General features: G+C 48.1%; 1 protein-coding gene across 1 annotated transcript in view; it reads left to right on the top strand.

Annotated features, from left to right (window-relative positions):
* Positions 1–17,787, top strand: part of LOC141157104 (vitellogenin-1-like) — a 164,208-nt gene that overhangs the window by 72,330 nt on the left and 74,091 nt on the right. Inside the window, exons 22-28 of the mRNA XM_073643952.1 lie at positions 1,202–1,395; positions 3,073–4,662; positions 4,786–4,842; positions 5,359–5,466; positions 7,580–7,780; positions 14,830–14,972; positions 15,060–15,198. Of these exons, the coding sequence (XP_073500053.1) occupies positions 1,202–1,395; positions 3,073–4,662; positions 4,786–4,842; positions 5,359–5,466; positions 7,580–7,780; positions 14,830–14,972; positions 15,060–15,198 (2,432 nt within the window). The remainder of the gene's footprint in view (positions 1–1,201; positions 1,396–3,072; positions 4,663–4,785; positions 4,843–5,358; positions 5,467–7,579; positions 7,781–14,829; positions 14,973–15,059; positions 15,199–17,787) is intronic.

Below are 17,787 nucleotides of genomic sequence, written 5' to 3'. Positions count from 1 at the left end.
CCACTCACCTTCAGAGGAAAGATGAGGAAGGAAGGGCCCAATACAGAGAGTTCAACAAATGCAGCTCGATATGCGTGTCTGTAAATGATCTCACTATTCTCATTTGCATTATAAAGAAAGATAAACATACGTTTATTTTCTTCTTTAAAAAAATGACATATTGCCCTAGCATACATTTACATGGAATCGGCTTTATTGTATTGCACTTGCAAGAGAAATGAATCTTGTACGCTGAGACGCTGCAGTGGAGGAAGCCAGCGTCTGCACAGCTGCGCAGCGTTTTTGGGGTCCTCCTCTTTCGGGCAGGTTTGCGGACATTCTTTTCCTGTTTCCTATATTGCAGCATTTTAGAAAACAAGATGAATGGCTCTTACAAGTGGAATAGATTGCAGAGAGTTGACGACGGTGTTACAAAGTATTTAGCAACTCCTCAGTTCAGTGAGGTCTCAAAGTAACTTCTATCAGAGTAATCCTCCCTGATCAGTTACGTCTGGTGAGGTGACAGCACATATCCCGAGGGCTTCACAATAAGTGACATTACAGTTCTGTGCAAAAGTCTTTAAAATGAGCACCTTAATCAAAACTGGACCTTTATGTAATGCCCAGTGCAGGGTCTAATGACGGTGCATGGCTCATTATTTAACAAGGCATAAAAAAGAGAGAATCCTTGTGTCATGCTCCACCCATGAGCAGCAATAATTAAGCAGGGGTGTGACTAGGGGAGTGGAAATACGGCATTAAGTGCCAGGAGGAACCAGAAAACCATTTATGCCTCCTTTGATCTTTAAATAGCAGATTAAGGGCAACAACATGAGCATTTGGTCAGTGTGAAGAAAATGTTTGCAACGATGTAGCAGAGCTTATATTATTGACATCGCGCTGGATTTACCTTCAGTCCTATCGTTACATATAAACCATTATGAACAAGAGGCGCTGACGGTAAAAGACTTCTCCTGCAAAATTAGTAATAAATCCATTTGCTTAATACACTGCAATTGAATGCAAGATAACGAGTCACAAAGTAATTACAGCAAAGTTTAGCGAGTAACAAAGTACACAATGCCGAGCAGCGGCGTAGAACCGAACGGCCTTATTTTCAAGAGATTTGCTTTTATGCCGAACAGACCCGTACAAAGGTGTATTGAATTTCATGCTCTTCAATAATTAAACTGGTAAGTGCTCCTCTTTTTTTTTTTTTTAGCGCACGCTGATGCCTCGGTCGAGAAAATACAAATAGAATTTCAAGCAGGGCCCGGGGCGGCTGTGAAAATGGTGCGTTCAGTAAATGTACGGAGAACTGATGGGGAAACGCGCGAGCTGGAAAACCCAATGGACCACGTGGCTCTATCAAAGCTGAAGAAGATTCTCAGCAGCAACGAAGGAACATGGACGGAGGTAAGAAAGAGTGGATGTGATGTGCGAGCACAGAGGGGTAAAAAAATCCTGAAAAAGAAATAATGTACAAGAAAATAATAAGAGTATAGGAAGTAAATAAAACTACGAGGCAAGAACCAAATAATGTGACAGAGACTGGATATTACCTGATTAAAGGGAACCACATCAAGGGAAACCTGTCAGTCTAGGGGAGTAGCCGATAATCAGAGACACAACGAGGACAATAGATCAAACAATTTTTGCCAAAATTCTGGTGTAAAACCATATGAACGTTCAAAAACCATTTGTGCAACTCAGAAGTTCTCAAAACTTTTGCAACTTTTTTCGATATTGCAACTGTCCCGGACAGCTCTGCCAACTTTTTGGTAAATGAACGGAGCTTAGATGAGAGGTGGAGTGGCCAAGCAAAGCATGTCTGCATCATCATTTCCACCACAAGAATGTCAGAAACTGTAAGAGAGATGTCCTCCAGTCTCCTAAAGAATTCGGTGCATCTTACTCCAGTGCACTCTTCATCAAGACTGGCACAAAGAACACCAGCCTTGATGAATTTTGGTTTTTATTTTACCAAGACTATTTGACACATTCATTAAGTAGAGTACTCCAATATTTGTAGTTGCACAATATTTTCACTCCTTTATTGGCCTCAGCCACTGACCGGAGTAACTTTTTTAACGATGGCGAACGACAGCTGAAAGTTGGGGCAAACTCATTTAGAGGTGCACATTTCTTAAAGATTTGGCGCATCTTATTTCAGCGTAGTGTCCAAAATGTATCAGTATCCGACCCATTGTCCACAGCCACAATTTATCAAAAAGTTGCCACTGCTGGTGAATGAGCTATCACCGAAGGTCTCAACCAACTGTACCCCAGTCTAGCACCTCCTCAGTTTGGAGGTTCACTCCAGCCCTTGAGCTGGTGTCCTGGAGTGAAGGCTTGGTGTCCTGGAGTGAAGGCTTGGTGTCCTGGAGTGAAGGCCCTGTGTCCTGGGGTGAAGGCCCTGTGTCCTGGAGTGAAGGCTCTGTGTCCTGGAGTGAAGGCTCTGTGTCCTGGAGTGAAGGCTCTGTGTCCTGGAGTGAAGGCTCTGTGTCCTGGAGTGAAGGCTCTGTGTCCTGGAGTGAAGGCTCTGTGTCCTGGAGTGAAGGCTCTGTGTCCTGGAGTGAAGGCTCTGTGTCCTGGAGTGGAGGCTCTGTGTCCTGGAGTGGAGGCTCTGTGTCCTGGAGTGGAGGCTCTGTGTCCTGGAGTGGAGGCCCTGTGTCCTGGAGTGGAGGCCCTGTGTCCTGGAGTGGAGGCCCTGTGTCCTGGAGTGGAGGCCCTGTGTCCTGGAGTGGAGGCCCTGTGTCCTGGAGTGGAGGCCCTGTGTCCTGGAGTGGAGGCCCTGTGTCCTGGAGTGGAGGCTCAGGGTCAAGGCGCGAGTACAAGAGAGGAAATCTTCAAATTAAGGTTTAGTCCCTGCGGCGAGAACCAGGGCTCTTCTCTCTTCTTCGATTAGTTGGGAGAACGTGCCTTCCCTGTGAGACAGCGTTTTCTTCTGATTGTCTGCTCTTTTTTCTTAATTTATAATTTGTTGGGTCTTATAAATGCTAAATTAAAAAATATTACTGTGTTTATTATAAGAGCAGTGAAGTAAAATGGTGGCAATGGCTAATCTCACATTGTCTAATTTTTTTCTACCAGAGTGAATCGTGGAACAGCACAAGTGATAGTTCGCCTACACCTAATTCTGGAAATACTACCGCACCTTCATTGGATTCTTCATCATCTGCCAAATCTGGTCATGAACTCAACCAAGAAAAGACGCATAAGCGCCATACAAAGCATAAACAACATAAGAAGCATCAAAGCAAACACCATCATAAAGACCAGCATAAATCACAAAAACCACGCCACAATCCAAAGCGGCATCACGAAGCAGACAAAGTTCCTGACCATAAAGGCCATCAGAAAAAAGAACGGGAAATGGAAGTCCATTGCAAGTGTCAGACAGAAGAGCAACAAAAGCATGCCAAGAAGCAACATGGACAAGTGGAAGATGAGAAGCATCATAAGAGCCATGAACATGATGAAGATGAAGCAGAAGTATATGAGATAAACCACAAAAAAGATCAAAAACATGGAGAAAAAAAGAATCCTCATAAGGACCCACAGGACAAGGGTCATCGTCATGCAGGTCACCACGATGGACATGAAAAGAAGAGTTTGCAGGAAGGAGAAGAACATAAGCATCAACCTGAAAACCAGAAAGAAGGCCAAAGAGATGAAAGAGAAGACCAAAAACATCAACACAAAAGCCATAAACATAAAGAGCATAATGCAGGAGTCCATGAGAGTAGCCCCAAAAGCCAACACGAAACTGGTAAAAACAAGAATCCTCATAAAGACGCCCAAGATGAAGAACCTCATCATGCAGGTCACCAGGGACCCAAAAGCAAGAAAGGGCAGGAAGGAGACGAACATAAGAATCAACATAGAAACCAGAAAGAAGGTCAAAGAGATGAGGATGAAGACCAAAAACCTCAACACAAGCCCCAAGGAGGAAAAGAAGATCATGAGGGCCATCATCAGGAAGATAAGCATGAGAGAAAAAATGTAAAACATCAACATAAAGCTCGAAGTGAAACAGAAGAGGACAACTGGCAGGAAGAACATCATGACCCCGAAAAACACCCTCATCAAGCAGGTGCTGATCATGAATCAACCGGTGGGAAAAAGCATTGTACTTGCTGGAAAACACCTAAGGAAGACCAGCACAAAGGGCAACTTGATGAACAAGACCAAAGCCCTCACAAAGGCCACCATAACTCCAAATGTCATCATTCTCAAGAACATGGCAAAGGTGATGAGGAAAAATGCCAATTTCAAAGTAGTGATAGTGTCCAAAGGACCAAGAAGAGCAAAGGAAAGCAGGCAAATAAGAGCAGTAGTAGTAGTAGTGAGAGCAGCAGTCAAAGTATTCAAGAGGCCAACCCAAGAAAGGATCGGAGAAAACAGCAAAGTAGTAGTGAAAGTAGTAGCTCAAGTCAAAGGACACACGACAAGAAACATGTAAAAAGCCCAAAGAAACCCATAGAAAACAGCAGAGAGAACCCTAGTGGACAACAAAAACATAAAAATGACCCAAAACATTCCAATAAAATTCACAGGAAAACTATGAGAAAAAGTAGCAAAACTAAGTCTGCAGATGTCACGAATTGTATGGACTGTGGTAGGAAACATCGCATGGAAATCCAATACGACTCCTCGCCAAAAGAGTCATCGCACTACATGGTAACAATTATCCTTCTGTATTATACTTCGTTTTATTTTTATTTTTTGTTTATATTCTTATAATCATTATTTTTATTCTTACTTCATTGTATTATTTTTTATATTTTACTCCTAATTTTTCAGGAACTTTTCGCTCCTCAAATTCACTCTGCTAAGTTTTTGTCGACATCTACTCTTCTGGTAAGTAATTAATAATAATGGATATTTGTAGAACATTTACATGTTATGATGTAATTTGCTTAGAGATGGGATGAACATGACTGGTAAATGATAGATCAGGTGCACGTTCAGCTGGATCATGGTTGGTGGAGGTCACAGGCAAAACGTTTACCGGCGCCGGCCATTTTTTAGAAACTTGAATCAGCCAGAGCAACGGTTCTAAACATTTTTGTGCACCTTACAACTTTTTTTATGCCAGAACACTGGGGTGCAGCAATAAACAAATTCTCCAATTGTGTCTATTACACATAGGAACAAGTTGATGTGAGCATTATTGTATTAGAACATTGAAAATTTTATTAAACTGAAGTTGTCATCTTATGTTACATCCACGGGAACCCACCAATCAGGACAATATGTGGCCTCCAGTTAGGCTGCTCTACGTCTTGCTCAGCTGTTCTTCACCTTTTTATCTGGAAAAAATCATTTTAAAATGTTGATGTTTCTAACACTGTATTTGTATCTGTTGTTTTGTAGAAGTCACAGACAAACAGCAGCGAAGGAAGCAGCAGTTATGGACAAAGCAGTAGCAGCAGCAGTAGCAGCAGCAGCAACATAAGTGGAAGGAATCCTTTACCATATGAGGTTTGCTTTCATTTTAATACCCTGACATTATTTTCTTGGGTAGGATGTTGCCTTTTTCTACGTCTGCATTGCCATTAGGCATCAATCAGAGTTTCAGTCCATGCTCAATATTCTGGTCGACAAAAACCTCGGCGGGCTCCATGATACGTCAGTTGGGGGCCACCCACAATACTGGTTGGCTAACCATCTCAGATCATAAGCAGACTACCATCAAGAACCTTTTTCTGGATAGTCCTGATCATGGTGCCCTTGGCTCTCTTTGCCTTCTTCCTATACTTGTTGCACTTGCAGCATTGGTACATTATAGCCTTCAGAAGACTTATAAGTAGATGAATTTGCTCATCTTCACCATCATTGCTAGAATGATCGTCAGCACCGGTTTCATGGTGAACTTTTCTTGTCAAGAGAAGCTAAACTAAAAAACTGAGCTGCGGCACAAGTCTGGGGCTACTTGGTGACATTCGTCGGGCGATGGCAACTCTCAGAAGAGTTGCGATAAAAAAATATCTGTGCAACTTGTTTGCGACTTGTTGTCATGCGACTATTTTAGAGCCGTGATTTTGCTGTAAAATAAAATAGCCAAGTTACAAGTGATTTGCATCAAGGTCTTTTCAAGTGAGTCACTTGCAACTTGCAACAGAAAATCCAACTCATTTGGAAACATTTGCAATTCTGTGTCAGTCGCAAGATATTACAGGTCACATTGTGACACCATAGGAAAGTGACGCGCCCCCTGGGCTATGGGGTACTCGGCAGCCGGGCCTCTGGTTGCTGGGGGATATCACAGTAGCTGGCCAGGTCCGTGACCCAGGGCGGTCAGTAAAAGGGGAATAGTTATAGGGGATTTAAGTGTTCGTGACGCCACCTGTGGAATGCGGTTAAGGGAGCCGCCGCTGCGGAGCAGTCCTCTGGAGCTGGTGTTACGGCAGCAGGGATGGTGTGGCTCTCCACAGGTAGAGCTAGCTCCAGGGCAGCGTGGGGTGTAATGGATGGTGGTGCAGGGGAGAGGCGGCAGGACGGTCCCGGAGGAAAGACAGACACTCACACGGGGGTAAGCTTCAGTACCTTTACTGGTGATGTTGCAGGCACGGTCCAGGGTACTCCAGGTGAAGGGCGCACTTTTGGACTCTCCCCAGTGAGCGGGTATAGGGCTTCCTGATTCGTTGCTTTATCCTCTAAGCTTCTGACCTGCCTGGCGCTAGGCCTAGCTTGGTTACTGTCTCTCTTTGCACCTGCTGACCTGGTGGTAGGGCCTTCTCTTGGAGATCACTCTCCCTGGTTGCTGGGGCCTTCGTGACTCCTAGCCCTGGTACTGTAGTCAGCGTTTGGTGAACCTGGGAACTGTAGTCCTCCAGGGGTTCCGGTGGTTCCTACTGGGTGTAAAGGGGTCCCTGTAGGCGCGGACCCGGTGTCCGGTATATATATCTGGGTGAGCCTGGTATGCTCCTCTGCCCCCTCACTACTTCTTCCTTCTCCTCTCGCCTTCGGCCCACTCAAGGCCCTCACTAGGCTTTCACATGTGCTGTAGGCCTTGGCTCACCTAAGCACATCAGCCAGCTCGCTGCCTCTTCGCTGCTCTCTGAGCGTCAGCACACTCTCTGCTCAACTCTGAGCTCTGTCCCTCTCTGTCTCTAAGCAGGAACTAATCTCAGCTGCCTGGCTCCACCCTCCCTATATATATCCCTAACGGGCTCCCTCTGCTGGTCTGAGGTGGTAGGGTGGAGGTGTGTGAATGTGTGAGGGCCTCTTGTGGAGAAGTCCATCCATGCACCCCTCTGGGTTCTGTGGCACCAATGCGCAGCAGGGCTCCACAAAAGTATTAGATGTGATGTCACAATGAGACACTTCGATTTCAGCATCGCTGTGTAGCCTTGGGGGTTAAGCATGAAGGAGGGACAGAGCAGGGGAAACATCTTATAAACCCATGGACCTTATTAATGGACTAAGTCATGTCACCTTGCGTTAGGTCCTGGGTGTTATCGACTAATAACTCGCATCCAACACACAATTATAAAACTTTCCTCAGGATTGGAAAAATTAAAACAATCAAAACTTTTATCTGTAACTCATTTTTAGAAACTGATTTTTTTATTATCTGTATCTTTTTTTGCAGAACTTATCTGGTGCAATGTCCCCCAACTTTGTTTTTCTGGTGAAATCTATCTTGAGTGATGCCCAGCACCAAGGACTCCAAACCACAGCTTACATAGATCCAATAAGGTTCAAAGCGCAGGTCGTCGCAGTTCCTCTGAATCACAAAAGTTCATGGAAGACTTGTCTAGATGCCTCTGTTTCTGGATTCCACAAAGCCTCGGTAAGAAAGTTGCATGGGAAGACTATAATGGAAACTTTGTTTTCTCCAAAGTTCCTCTCTTCTAACTTCTCATCTAGAATCACGTGCAGGCTGCGCACTCCATTCATTACAATACAGAGCAAAGGAGAAGATGTAAATTACTGCGGTCCTGTACTTCTTCCCTGCTGAGAAAGATAGGAGAAGGAAGATAGGAAGAAAGATAGATAGATATTTAATCTACTCTAAGTGTAAACGAATTAGAAGATGATTCTGAGACATTAAGAGAAGAGTCAGACGGCCGTATAACTCGGACAAGGGATGCAACGTAATGCTCAGACTGGCCGGCAGCTCTCCCGTCTTGAGCGTGACAGCCTTGTATGTCTATGCAGCTGTTACGCTCGGGTCGGCAGCCAGTCTGAGCATTACGTTGCAATCCTTGTCCGAGTTATATGGCCGTCTGACTCTTTCTTAAGGAGAACTTATTAGCTAATGAATAGAGATGAGCAGTGTTCAACTAGAACTGTTCGCCAATCTCAAATTCGAGCTGTTTTGGGCGGTGTTCGAGTTGTTCGACGAACCCGAACGATTTGCAAAAAATTCGGCTGTTCGAGGTTGTTCTATAACTGTTCGTGCACCAAAAGCGTGTCCTGCATGTCTGGCGCTATTTTGAGCACCAATCATGCAGGGATTGTCTGCCACTCACTGTAATGCCACAGCCATGGTGGTTGTGGCATTACAGTGGTTGCCCAAATCGATGGGAACAGTGCCAACAGTGAAACATGAAAAGCCGGCAATTCAGCAGCAGCATACACCTGTACCCGACAATTTAGAACCGAAAGAATAGAGCATCACACATAGATTAGATAGATAGAAACATGTCAGTCACATATATATGAAGTACTGTGACAGTGTTGCTTACTGTACTTGTCATTTAGTGTAAAGGATTTATCAAAAAAAATAATAGTGTTTTCATGCACCGTCTCTTTAAAAAAGCCGGCCGGCAATTCAGCATCTGTACCCGACAATTTAGAATACAAGGAATAGAGAATCACACATAGATTAGATAGATAGAAACATGTCAGTCACATATATGAAGTACAGTGACAGTGTTGATTACTGTACTTGTCATTTAGTGTTAAAATAAAGGATTTATTTAAAAAAAAATTGGCGTGGGGGTCCCCATAATTTTAGGCTCTAGCGGAGGTTAAGCAGACAGCTGGGGCAGATGTTTGAAGCCTGGGAAGGGGGTAATACCCACGGAGCTTCCCAGGCTGCTAATATCAGCCCCCAGCTGAATACCTAGCCTTTACTAGCTATTAAAATGGGGGACCCAAAAAAATGACGTGGGGTCCCCCCTAATTTAATAGCTAGCAAAGGCTAGGCAGACAGCTGGGGGCTGATATTAATAGCCCAGGAAGGGTGCCATGAATATTAGCCCCCTCCCAGGCTAGAAACACCAGCCGTCAGCCACCCCAGAAATGGCGCATCCTTAGGATGCGCCAATTCTGGCACTTAGCCTCGCTCTTCCCACTGCCCTGGTGCGGTGGCAGGGGGTAATAGGGTTGGGGTTGATGTCAGCTTATAATGCCAGCTGACATCAAGCCCAGGTTAGTAATGGAGAGGCGTCTATAAGACACCCCCATTACTAACCCCATAGTCAAAGTTAAAAGAAAACACAAACACCCAGAGTAAAGTCCTTTAATTGAAAAAAAGACACAATCCTTTATTGTTCTAAATTAAACCATACTTACCACCACGCCCATTCCAGCTGAAGCCAACGATCTCCTGCAATAAAATAAAAATAATAAAGCAACCTCATCCTTACCTTTCCATGGTTCCCACGACAGCTTCAGCTCTGCTACATTGAGATGACAGGCTGGACCGCAGCAGAACGCTGCCATCCAGCTTGTCATCCCGCAGACACTGAGAAGCGCAGGCATGCTTGCGCTCTGCAGTGTCTGGCTGTGACGGCATAAAAATGAGACGAGTTCATGTCCAATGAACTCGGCTCACCTCATACACGTCACTGACAGCGTGGGAGAATTCTCCTGCACTCAGCACTTCAGCGTGAGAATTCTCCCACGCTGTCAGTGACGTACATGAGGTCAGCTGAGTTCATTGGACATGAATGAGCTCACCTCATGCACGTTACTGACAGCGTGGGAGAATTCTCACGCTGTAGCGCTGAGTGCAGGAGAATTTTCCCACGCTGTCAGTGACGTGCATGAGGTGAGCTGAGATCATTGGACATAAATGAGCTCACCTCATGCATGTCACTGACAGCGTGGGAAAATTCTCCTGCACTCAGCGCTTCAGCGTGAGAATTTTCCCACGCTGTCAGTGACGTGCATGAGGTGAGCTCATTCATGTCCAATGAACTCAGCTGACCTCATGTACATCACTGACAGCGTGGGAGAATTCTCACGCTGAAGTGCTGAGTGCAGGAGAATTCTCCCACGCTGTCAGTGACGTGCATGAGGTGAGCCGAGTTCATTGGACATGAACTCGTCTCATCTTTATGCCGTCACAGCGAGACACTGAAGAGCGCAAGCATGCCTGCGCTTCTCAGTGTCCGCGGGATGACAGGCTGGATGGCAGCGTTCTGCTGCGGTCCAGCCTGTCATCTCGATGTAGCAGAGCTGAAGCTGTCGTGGGAACCATGGAAAGGTAAGGATGAGGTTGCTTAAATATTTTACTTTTATTGCAGAAGACATTGGCTTCAGCTGGAATGGGCGTGACGGTAAGTATGGTTTAATTTAGAACAATAAAGAATTGTGTCTTTATTTCAATTAAAGGACTTTTTTCTGGGTGTTGTGTTTTTTTTAAATACTTTACTAGAAATTCATGGCGGTCATGTCTAATATTGGCGTGACCCCATGAATTTCGGGCTTAGGGCCAGCTGATAATGCCAAGCTGGCCCTAACCCCTTTATTACCCAGTGAGCCACCGCACCAGGGCCCTGGATGAGTTGGGTACAGCGCCAGAAGATGGCGCTTCTATGAATGCTCCATTTTCCGGGGTGGCTGCGGACTGCATTTTGCAGCGGGGGGGACCCAGAAAGCTTGGGTCTCCCTGCGCTGCAGATTCCAGCCCCCAGCTGCCTAGTTGTACCTGGCTGGACACAAAAATAGGGCGAAGCCCCACGTATTTTTTTTTTTAATTATTTCATGAAATTCATGAAATAATTAAGAAAAAAAGGGCTTTCCTATATTGTTGTGTCTGGCCAGGTACAAATAGGCAGCTGGTGGTTGGGGGCAGCCCGTTCCTGCCTGCTGTACCTGGCTGGACACAAATATAGTGCGAAGCCCCACGTCAATTTTTTTTTTAATTATTTCATGAAACTAGATGGTGGCCCGATTCTAACGCATCGGGTATTCTAGAATATGTATGCGGCCGACCCGGCGCAATCAGCAGAGCGGTGTTTAAATTTGGCGCCAAAATCGCTGACTGGTCGCGGCCAGCAACCGCGACCAATCAGCAAAGCGGTGTTGAAATTTGGCGACTATATCGCTGATTGGTCACGGCCGGCGGTCGCGACTAATCAGCAGAGCGGGGTTTAAATTTTGCGCCAATAATGCTGATTGGTCGCGGTCGCGACCAATCAGCAAAGCGGTGTTTCAATTTGGCGCCAATAATGGTGATTGGTCGCGGCCGGCAACCGTGACCAATCAGCCGAGCAGGGTTTAAATTTGGCGCCAATACTGCTGATTGGTCACGGACGGCAACCGTGACCAATCAGCCGAGCAGGGTTTAAATTTGGCGCCAATACTGCTGATTGGTCGCGGACGGCGACCGCGATCAATCAGCAGAGCGGTGTTTAAATTTGGCGCCAATAATGCTGATTAGTCGCGGCCGGCATCCGCGACCAATTAGCAGAGCGTTGTTTAAATTTGGCGCCAAGCTCGCTGATTGGTCGCGGCCGCTATTTAAATGTGGCGCCCAAATCGGTGATTGGTCGCGGGCAGCGTCCGCGACCAATCAGCAGAGCGGTGTTTAACTTTAGCGCCAAGATCACTGATTGGTCGCGTGCGGAGAGCGCGACCAACAGCAAATCGTAGTGGTGAGGACCGGGGAGCGCCGCTGCCTGGTCGGATACTTCCGCTGCGAGAAGCCGGGAGATGAGCGACTGCTCGCAGCAGAAGTATCCCGACCCGCAGCGCCGCTCCCCGGTCCTCCCTTGACACCCTAGCCGCTGATGTCCCCACAGTATCCGCATGGTGTTACAAAGATTCGGACATTTGTGTTAAAAATCGCTGATTGGTCGCCGGCGCTGCCCACGACCAATCACCGATTTGGGCGCCAAATTTAAATATCGGCCGCAACCAATCACCGATCTTGACTCCACATTTAAACACCGCTGTGCTGATTGGTCGCCGACGCTGGGCGCGACCAATCACCGATTTTGGCGCCACATTTAAATAGCGTCCGCGACCAATCAGTACAGCGGTGTTTAAATGTGGAGCCAAGATCGTGATTGGTCGCGGCCGATATTTAAATTTGGCGCCCAAACCGGTGATTGGTCGCGGGCAGCGCCAGCGACCAATCAGCGATTTTTAACACAAATGTCCGAATCTTTGTAACACCATGCGGATACTGTGGGGACATCAGCGGCTAGGGTGTGAAGGGAGGACCGGGGAGCGGCGCTGCGGGTCGGGATACTTCTGCTGCGAGCGCCCGCTCATGTCCCGGGTTCTCGCAGCGGAAGTATCCGCACAGGCAGCGCCGCTGACATCCATGCGGCTAGGGTGTGAAGGGAGGACCGGGAAGCGGCGCTGACATCCAATTGGTCGCGGCCGCTATTTAAATGTGCCGCACAAATCGGTGATTGGTCGCGGTCAAGACGGCGACCAATCACTGATCTTGGCGCCAAAGTTAAACACTACTGTGCTGATTGGTCGCGGACGCTGCCCGCGACCAATCACAGATTTGTGCGCCAAATTTAAATATCGGCCGCGACCAATCACCGATCTTGGATCCACATTTAAACAACGCTGTGCTGATTGGTCGCGGCCGATATTTAAATGTGGCGCCCAAATCGGTGATTGGTCGCGGTCTTGGCGCGCGACCAATCACTGATCTTGCCGCCAAAGTTAAACACTACTGTGCTGATTGGTCGCGGACGCTGCCCGCGACCAATCACCGATTTGTGCGCCAAATTTAAATATCAGCCTCATGCACGTCACTGACAGCGTGGGAAAATTCTCCTGCACTCAGCGCTTCAGCGTGAGAATTCTCCCACGCTGTCAGTGACGTGCATGAGGTGAGCTGAGTTCATTGTCGGCTCATCTGGATGCCGTCACAGCCAGACACTGAGGAGCGCAAGCATGCCTGCGCTTCTCAGTGTCTGCGGGATGACAGGCTGGATGGCAGCGTTCTGCTGCGGTCCAGCCTGTCATCTCGATGTAGCAGAGCTGGAGCCGTCGTGGGAACCATGGAAAGGTAAGGATGATGTTGCTTTATTATTTTACTTTTATTCCAGGAGATCGTTGGCTTCAGCTGGAATGGGCGTGACGGTAAGTATGGTTTAATTTAGAACAATAAAGAATTGTGTCTTTATTTCAATTAAAGGACTTTATTCTGGGTGTTTGTGTTTTTTTTTTAACTTTGACTATGGGGCTAGTAATGGGGGTGTCTTATAGACGCCTCTCCATTACTAACCTGGGCTTGATGTCAGCTGGCATTATAAGCTGACATCAACCCCAGCCCTATTACCCCACTGCCACCGCTACAGGGCAGTGGGAAGAGCGAGGCTAAGTGCCAGAATTGGCGCATCCTATGGATGCACCATTTCTGGGGCGGCTGACGGCTGGTGTTTCTAGCCTGGGAGGGGGCTAATATTCATGGCACCCTTCCTGGGCTATTAATATCAGCCCCCAGCTGTCTGCTAAGCCTTTGCTAGCTATTAAAATAGGGGGGACCCCACGCCATTTTTTTTGGGGGGGTCCCCCATTTTAATAGCTAGTAAAGGCTAGGTATTCAGCTGGGGGCTGATATTAGCAGCCTGGGAAGCTCTGTGGGTATTACCCCATTCCCAGGCTTCAAACATCTGCCCCAGCCGTCTGCTTAACCTCCGCTAGAGACTAAAATTACGGGGACCCCCACGCCAATTTTTTTTAATAATAAATCCTTTATTTTAACACTAAATGACAAGTACAGTAATCAACACTGTCACTGTACTTCATATATGTGACTGACATGTTTCTGTCTATCTAATCTATGTATGATTCTCTATTCCTTCTATTCTAAATTGTCGGGTACAGATGCTGAATTGCCGGCCGGCTTTTTTAAAGAGACGGTGCATGAAAACACTATTATATTTTTTAATAAATCCTTTACACTAAATGACAAGTACAGTAAGCAACACTGTCACTGTACTTCATATATATGTGACTGACATGTTTCTATCTATCTAATCTATGTGTGATGCTCTATTCCTTCTTGTCTAAATTGTCGGGTACCGGTGTATGCCGCTGCTGAATTGCCGGCCGGCTTTTTTAAAGAAAGCGTCTTCTGAGCAGTTTGTCAGCTTTTGGACACCTTTTGAAGGTGTTTTTTATGTGTTTCTATGTGTTTTTGTTTGCCTGCCATTGGTTTTAACGGTGTTCGACGGTGTTCTAAGGTGTTCGACGAACAGTTCGACGAACAGTTCCTCGAACATCCCGGTGTTCGACGAACCGAACCCGAACACTACGGGGGTGGCTCAACACTACTAATGAAGTCCTATAATTACTGCAGCATCAGCTCTGATTCTAGCAGATATCAAGCAGTCTTCTATGGACGGCCGACCACCTCGTGAAGCACCTGTCTCTTAGGGCCCATGCACATGTAATGCCATTTTCATGGACCCTGTATAAGAGAAGAGCGACACCTACATGGGTCATTAGCAGACTACGGGCTCTGTATTCTGGCTGGATGTATTGCCGATCTCACATCACCGTGCTGTATGGAAGGGACACTCATGGTGAATGGACACATAATGGCCTTATTTAAAGAGACGCACATTGGACAATCCTAAATATTATCTTTATAAGATTAGACATAATAAATGTCTTTATTATGATGTCTTCCAGGCAATGCTGAGATGGGGTGAAAATTGCCACGACTATAAAGTCAAAGGCAAAGTCTCCACAGGGACACTGTCCGGCTCTCCGGCGGTGCAGCTCTCGTGGCAGTTGAAGCGGCTGCCCACCTGGCTGAAAAGCACAGCCAAGAGGTAACGGTATCATTCCTCTGCCTCTGGTGTTACACAGGTATCTACGGGGCCATAGACCTAATTCCAGTCATTTTTGCATTCACGCAGTCTCATGGCATTTGCACCGGGTGTAGCGTACACTATGGGATTCTCAGAAATGCGCCAGTCTAACCCTTCTCACCAGGTCACTGTGCGGGTGGCCGCCAGCTCTTCGGACACGTATGATACCATCCTGAAGACACCACAGGTAAGAAACTGCACGTCTCTGTTCACATCTGTGCCTTGATGTCCATATATACCTGAATGATGAGGCAGTGTCCGATACGCTTGTACAAGGAATATACAGACTTTTTGTTTCTTTTTGGATTATATCTCATGGACATTTGGTGATTGTCTGGAGTCCTGACCATAGATAGATAGATAATAGATAGTTCATAGATAGATGATAGATAGATGATAGATAATAGATGTAATGCACACGCCCGGGCTGAGCGGCGTGTGCGTGTGATTCCACTGGACCGTGCCGGAGAGTGAATGCCTGGAGGGGCGTAACTAGGTATTCACCCAATCCGACCAGGGTCGCACGATGGCATACGACGTCAGTGCACCAAGGAGGAACCGAGCAGAGGGACCAGGTGCTACTCCAGGACAGACCCCGGACACGGCTGTTGACCCACACAGGGGAATACAGGAACAGACAGGTTAGGCTGGCACACAGACTGGTGGGTATAGGCAGGCACGACTGGTATGCAGGCAGGCGGGTATGCAGGCAGGGGGGTACAGGCAAGCACGGCTAGAGTGCAGACAGGGAGGCACTAGCAGGTAGGAACACAGGCGGGATAGGACCCAGTACACACTGGGACTCAGGAACAGAACCACAGATGTGGCGGACAAACACAGCAGAGTAAGGCCGCCCAGAGTGGTGAGCGAGAACAGGGCAAGACGAGACCGCCTAGAGTGGTGGGCGAGAGTAGAGCAGGACGAGGCCGCCAGGAGCGGTGAGCAAGAGCAGAGCAGGACGAGGCCGCCTGGAGCGGTGAGCAAGAGTAGAGCAGGACGAGGCTGCCTGGAGCGGTGAGCAAGAGTAGAGCAGGACGAGGCCGCCAGGAGCGGTGAGCAAGAGTAGAGCAGGACGAGGCCGCCAGGAGCGGTGAGCAAGAGTAGAGCAGGACGAGGCCGCCAGGAGCGGTGAGCAAGAGTAGAGCAGGACGAGGCCGCCAGGAGCGGTGAGCAAGAGTAGAGCAGGACGAGGCCGCCAGGAGCGGTGAGCAAGAGTAGAGCAGGACGAGGCCGCCAGGAGCGGTGAGCAAGAGTAGAGCAGGACGAGGCCGCCAGGAGCGGTGAGCAAGAGTAAAGCAGGACGAGGCCGCCAGGAGCGGTGAGCAAGAGTAGAGCAGGACGAGGCCGCCAGGAGCGGTGAGCAAGAGTAGAGAAGGATGAGGCCGCCGGAGCGGTGAGCAAAGGCAGAGCAGGCTAGAACCGCCGGAGCGGTGAGCAAAGGCAGAGCAGGCTAGAACCGCCGGAGCGGTGAGCAAAGGCAGAGCAGGCTAGAACCGCCGGAGCGGTGAGCAAATGCAGAGCAGGCTAGAACCGCCGGAGCGGTGAGCAGGCAGAGCAGGGGGGACAGGGTTCTGTTCACACGGAACAGACAGGAAGGGAAAGGCAGAACCAGATACTCACAGGGTACTTGCAGTGAAGTAGCGAGTGGACCACAAACTCACAAACGGGAGTACAGTGACAACGAGCAGGAGTTAGGTACGAGTTCAGACTCTGCAGAAAAAGGAAAGGTTCGGACATAGAGAAACACGGGAAAACAGGCTAGAAGAGTATACAGACAAGAACAGACACCGTAGCAAGATACAGGAGCGGGTCTAGGAATGCAGCCCATAGAAGGCGGGAGGAACAGGCCAGGAGCGTGTTCAGACAGGACAGACTAGATACAGGAGCGGGTCTAGGAATGCAGCCCCTAGAAGGCGGGAGGAACAGGCCTGGAGCGTGTTCAGACAGGACAGACAAGATACAGGAGCGGGTCTAGGTATGCGGCCCCTAGAAGGCGAAACGAACAGGCAAGGAGCGTGTTCAGACAGGCCTGGAAATACAGCCTCCAGGATAGGCAGACAAGAGAACACAGAAGGGAACCTGGCACATTCAGAGTGAAAGACCACACTGAATGAAACACAATGCTCAGGCATGGGTTAATTGGAGCAGCTGGTTTAAATACCAGGTGACAGACAGCAATAGGCTGAGGACGCACAAGGGGTGTGCCTGCAGCAGGTACAAAAAGCAGGAAGTGATCGGGCGCCGCCCTTAAGCAGCAGAAGCAAACAGACAGCATGGAGGGAAGCCAGAGAGACATTCTGGATTGGAGATCAAGTGCACGCTCTTGCACAGTGGGAGATGGACCAATCTGCAAGGATGCCGCCAGGTATGTTACAGTACCTCCCCCCTTACGCCCCCTCTTCTTCAGGCCTGCCAGAATGTTCCGCAGGGAATTCGAGGGCCAATCCTTCACTTCAAGGAGATCACTTCCACTGTCCACAGGAAAAACTGGTCTCATCTGAGTAGTTAGGATGCTACCTCCTATCCCGCCATCCTCGGCAACAGACGAAATGGGTGGAGTACCAGGAACAGCACACAAGGAAGTCTCTCTCCACTTATTATCAGGTAGCACCCCAGAGGGTTCAGGAGACCACTGGAGGTCCTCTGCCTGGTCGGAGGGGTGCAGAGACTCGGGGGTAACCTCTGCTTCGGAGTACACTAGGTCGGACTCACTGGAAGAAGCGGGTGAGGTATCAGGTACCGAGAATAGGAGAGTCTCTGTCCATTCGCTATCAGG

This window comes from Phyllobates terribilis, unplaced genomic scaffold, assembly GCF_046119375.1.
Source record: "Phyllobates terribilis strain yellow unplaced genomic scaffold, ASM4611937v1 Scaffold_8__6_contigs__length_399053987, whole genome shotgun sequence".
Taxonomy (NCBI): domain Eukaryota; kingdom Metazoa; phylum Chordata; class Amphibia; order Anura; family Dendrobatidae; genus Phyllobates; species Phyllobates terribilis.
This window is presented reverse-complemented; position numbering and strand designations above follow the sequence as displayed.